Source organism: Phalaenopsis equestris, unplaced genomic scaffold (assembly GCF_001263595.1).
Source record: "Phalaenopsis equestris unplaced genomic scaffold, ASM126359v1 Scaffold000411, whole genome shotgun sequence".
NCBI classification, from domain to species: domain Eukaryota; kingdom Viridiplantae; phylum Streptophyta; class Magnoliopsida; order Asparagales; family Orchidaceae; genus Phalaenopsis; species Phalaenopsis equestris.
Genome location: NW_018164852.1, coordinates 880,987 through 885,347, shown reverse-complemented (window position 1 = coordinate 885,347; position 4,361 = coordinate 880,987). Strand labels below are relative to the sequence as shown.

At 34.4% G+C, this 4,361-nt stretch overlaps 1 protein-coding gene across 1 annotated transcript; it reads right to left on the bottom strand.

Moving 5' to 3' along the window:
• Window positions 1-479: 479 nt before the first annotated feature.
• LOC110027018 (F-box protein At2g26850-like) lies at window positions 480-3,719 on the bottom strand. Its single transcript, XM_020728276.1, has 5 exons — window positions 2,905-3,719; window positions 2,620-2,699; window positions 1,765-1,940; window positions 1,536-1,610; window positions 480-867 (listed from the first exon to the last, which is right to left on the bottom strand). Exons 1-5 carry the CDS (start codon window positions 3,589-3,591, stop codon window positions 683-685), a joined length of 1,203 nt encoding a protein of 400 aa, XP_020583935.1. The 5' UTR covers window positions 3,592-3,719; the 3' UTR covers window positions 480-682.
• Window positions 3,720-4,361: the final 642 nt, after the last annotated feature.

Sequence of the window (4,361 nt, the reverse complement as noted above, 5' to 3'; positions counted from 1 at the left end):
TATTCTCGGTGTTATAATAACACAATAACACATCAATAATACTTTAATAACATACAATAATACATGAATAACACGTAAGAAATATTTCTTTGTGTTACCGAGCATATTTTAGTTTTTTATCTGTCACCGTCACGTGGCGTGATTTCATTAGACTCTGAATGCTTCTCTACGTTAGAAGTCCTGACATAATAAAACTTCATTTATAATTACTTATTTAAATAATTAAATAAAATTGAATAGATTAAAAACTTAATATAAAACTAAGCATATTCATGCATCCAATAGCAAAATATATATTTATTTATTAACAAGCAGTTTTGTTAAAAGCAATAGAATATTTAATTAATAATGATTTAAAAACTTATTTAAATATATTCATATATGAATTTGACCGTTTTATCAGTACTAATATTTGTTTAAGGAAAATATAAAATAAGATAATAGGAACTCTCATTTCTACAAAAAGAAAGCAGCAGGGAATAGACAGGAAAATGCCAAACCAATATACACACACACACACAAATATATATATATTTACAGGAAACACCTTCACTTTTCAGAATTAGCTAGCTCTTGAAGTTATTAGATGGCAGCTTCAATTAGAGAATGTTTAGCAAAAAATGGAGATTTAATTACATGTGATTTTATGTATACAAAAATTGTAGAAGAGAAGCGGCAGAAGCTAAAGGACTTGTGCGGGCCAGAACTGCATCCACTTGGAGATTTCTTCCTTGCTATGAATCTTCCTAATTCCTCCATAAAAGCCATGATTTTCATCTCCATCCTCACTGTGTTCTTTTCTATTTATGGTTTTCCTTCTCCATCTTGATCCAGCCGGGTAGTGATTGAACTCCAACACAATGGTTTCTGCATTGGAGAAGATACATGCCAATTTTTAGTACTTTTTTTTTTTTTTTCGAAGGAACGGCCAGAGGCTATAATACGAGCCCCAGTTATCCCTCATGCGCCTAAGAATTCGAGTGCCACACCGCGGATGCTTGACTAACTGATCTGAGTACGCGATGCTAGTACATATATGTACCAAAAGGCAAAATAAAAAGAAAACGTTTAATTTTATTTTTGTAGTGAAATTTACAATACAGAAAGTAATTATATAAAATCATTACTTGCTTGTTGCTCATCATTCTAGCATAGTAGAGTTTTGATATCTAGAATTTACTCTCATTCGACCCTCACTTGAGATTATAAATAACTGAAATCTCACATGAAAGAATGATACTTTTAGAAGGGGGACGGTGGCTCGGTGAGTCGTAGAATCTCACCCCCATTTGGCATCACTTTTCTTTTCTATTTTGCTTTAATTTTTACTAAGTTGTGAAAAATATGTTGTGGTAAGAGAATAAATGACTAGTTCTTACAAAAATATTAGCGCATCTAGCATTGCTTTAATCATTTTGAATAATAACAAGGAAGCTTCATTGTGAAGTGTGACTTTTAAAGCATGTATTTACAAATAAACATCTCATGCCTTCATGAATGAAGAAACTATAACATTATGTGAATTAAATTTGTACCATTTGAACCACAATAGCAGTGACGATCGCTTCTGTCGCACGTCTCCAAATGACCAATAACTCCAAACCACCAACCTGTCAATTTTTGCACAACACAAAGAAAAAAAAAGATATTTAGTGATTTTGCTCACCCTAAAAAATAATGCCAGTTCCACCCCTGTACATATAATAGATTTAAATGCCGAAAAAAAGGAAAGATTTTCAAAGTCCCTAATGTTTGAGACATTACCATATGGGAATTCTTTGTTCCTTCTCCATTGAATTTCAAAATGATCACCAGGGTGCAGGTCGCTTAAACAGTCAGAGATGTGAAGCTCGTGAGGTGGAGTGACAACAGATGGAGCTCTTGTTCTCTCCCATGGCACTTCCTCTATAGCCGGAATTCTTTTCCCATGAGGTGGGTACCTATTAAGCAAGAAAAATGAAAAATTTTGTGAACAAATATTATATTTATAATATTAAAATTTACATCATACATCACACCTAAACTTTCATATATATAGAGATAGTAGCATTTTAGTATTTTTAAACCTATGCATGCAAATATGTATTCACTTAAAAGTGGCAATACTGCTAATTTTGATGTGGTATTGAAGATTTGAATGTTGTGTATGCAAATATAAAAGTTTGGATGTGAGATTTGCAAATACATAAGAATTGTGTGCTATGTGTGTAAATGCCACTTTATAATAACACACATAAAAACACGAGCGGTATTTACGTACGGAGTACTCACGCACTTCGGCGTGCACACTCTCCCAAATAACGTTCCAATAACTCTTTTATTGGGGGTTCTTGAGAGGTTATTGGAGTATAACTTTTCAATAACCTCCAATAACCTATCAATACATTCTGCGGTTCCGCACTCATATTTTTTGTTATTATTCGAAAGATTTATCAGGTTATTAGGAGTATTAACTCCAATAACACCGACATAACTCTCTAATATCTCATGAATAACCTCTGTACGCACACAGTTCTACGTGCGTGCTCCACACGTAAATATTTTTCCACACACACAGCACGTATGTAAGAAAAATTGAACTGATAAAGTAATCTTAGCCACTTGTGGCAAGTTGCATACCTTGCAAATAAATTGCCTGTGCGAGGATTGTAGCAAACCTCAGCATCATAGCACGACATCAAAAATCCTGTATGTCCGTTCTGTATTGCAGAGCCAAATACAAGACATTAGTCCAAACAAAATACTAGTAGTATTAGGCGATAAAAAAGGGAGTTTTAGAAAAATCGAGTGTGATAAAAATGTGTTTTTTAGGATGAGAAAATATAGAAGCATCCGTTTCTGAATGGATTATAGAAAAAAGATACACCCAAATTAAAAGAAGAAAAGATGATAATCCATCAATACCTCACGATTATAAACCTGAGCTGTAAACGAGAATCTGCCACTCTCAAGCGCCTGATAGAATGAAACGAGTGAATAATCAGGAGGACAATTTCTCTTTCTCCGACATTCCATCTTGTGCTTCAGCCATGAAAGAGCCCACCAGGAAACCAATCTCCCCATCCACACCTTCCAAGTAACTCCCACAGCTTCTCCTCTAATGTTAAAAGCCCTCCCTTCTGCAGCCTGCAACTTCCACTTCCTCCGAGCTGTTTCTCCAATCACCCGGCTCCATTTCTCCCTCATATGCCTCTCCCAAAGATCGTCACTTCTGCATCTCTCCCTCAACGACCTGCAGACGCAAGCCATGTTGCAGAGCTCGAAAGGAGATAGCTTTTTCAGAATGCAATCCAATGGCAGTTCAGGGAGATCAAGGACCGTTATATCCGCCGCAGCAATTGCATGAAAACTGTTAGCATCAAAGGTGATTTCTTTATTGCGAGGCATTAGATTAAGGGATTTGAGGGATTGGAGCAGGGAAATTGTCCTGTTTTTTATGTTTTCTGTGGAGTGGGAGATGAACTCCTGGCAGAGAAGAAGTGTAAAAAGTAGAATTTGGTGGATGAAAGAAGGAAAGATGGGATTTTTAGGCATATGGGTGATGGAAAGAAGCAGGAAGGGAAGGAAGGGGAGAAGAAAGAGCAAAAGCATTAGGATTTTAGAGTACTGAAACTGGGAGAGAGAGAGCAAGAACCAGAACACTTGGGAGGCAGGCAGGATGTATGAATTAATAGAGATTTTTGAGAGGAAGGAAGGATTGAAGAGGTAGGAGGCCTAATTACTACCTAAATATGATGATTTGAATGAAACAATTAATTTAACAGCAATAAATTTTTAAACTAACCACATGACTTCATTAATTAGTAGTAAGAAGTCAAACAATTTCAAAAATTACTTTTAAAATTTGAGTGGTTTGTATGCAAATCTTTCTTAATTTATATCGCATAAATAAAGGAACGAGGTGTGATATCGAAAGCACATTTGGTTGTTTTAGAAATAATAATTAAGAAAATACTAATAATAGCAATTAATCACCAACACTATGTTAAATTACACAGATTTATTGAAAATTAATAAACTATAATTTAATTTACATTTGTAAATTCAAATTATTATTACAGGCAACCAAATGACTCGGGCTGTCAAAACGGCTCGTTGTTCGCGAACAACTCGTGTTCGGCTCGTTCACTAAGTTAACGAGTCGAACATGAACAACATGAACAAACATTTGTTCGTTCGTGTTTGGCTCGTTTTGGCTCGAATATTACTAATCAATTGTATATATATATCTTTGATGAGTAGTATTTTTAAAAAATTTAATTGACTATAAAATAAATAATTTAATTGACTATAAGGCTAAAAAATTTTATAATCAATTAAAAATATTAATTGATACGCCACCAACAAATCATCATAATCCA

Coding starts and splice junctions, on each gene's coding strand:
- LOC110027018 (XM_020728276.1), bottom strand. CDS start 3,591: ATGCTTTTGCTCTTTCTTCTCCCCTTCCTTCCCTTCCTGCTTCTTTCC. Junction 2,700..2,904: donor CTCAGGTTTATAATCGTGAG/GTATTGATGGAT, acceptor TCTGCAATACAG/AACGGACATACAGGATTTTT. Junction 1,611..1,764: donor GAACAAAGAATTCCCATATG/GTAATGTCTCAA, acceptor AAAAATTGACAG/GTTGGTGGTTTGGAGTTATT.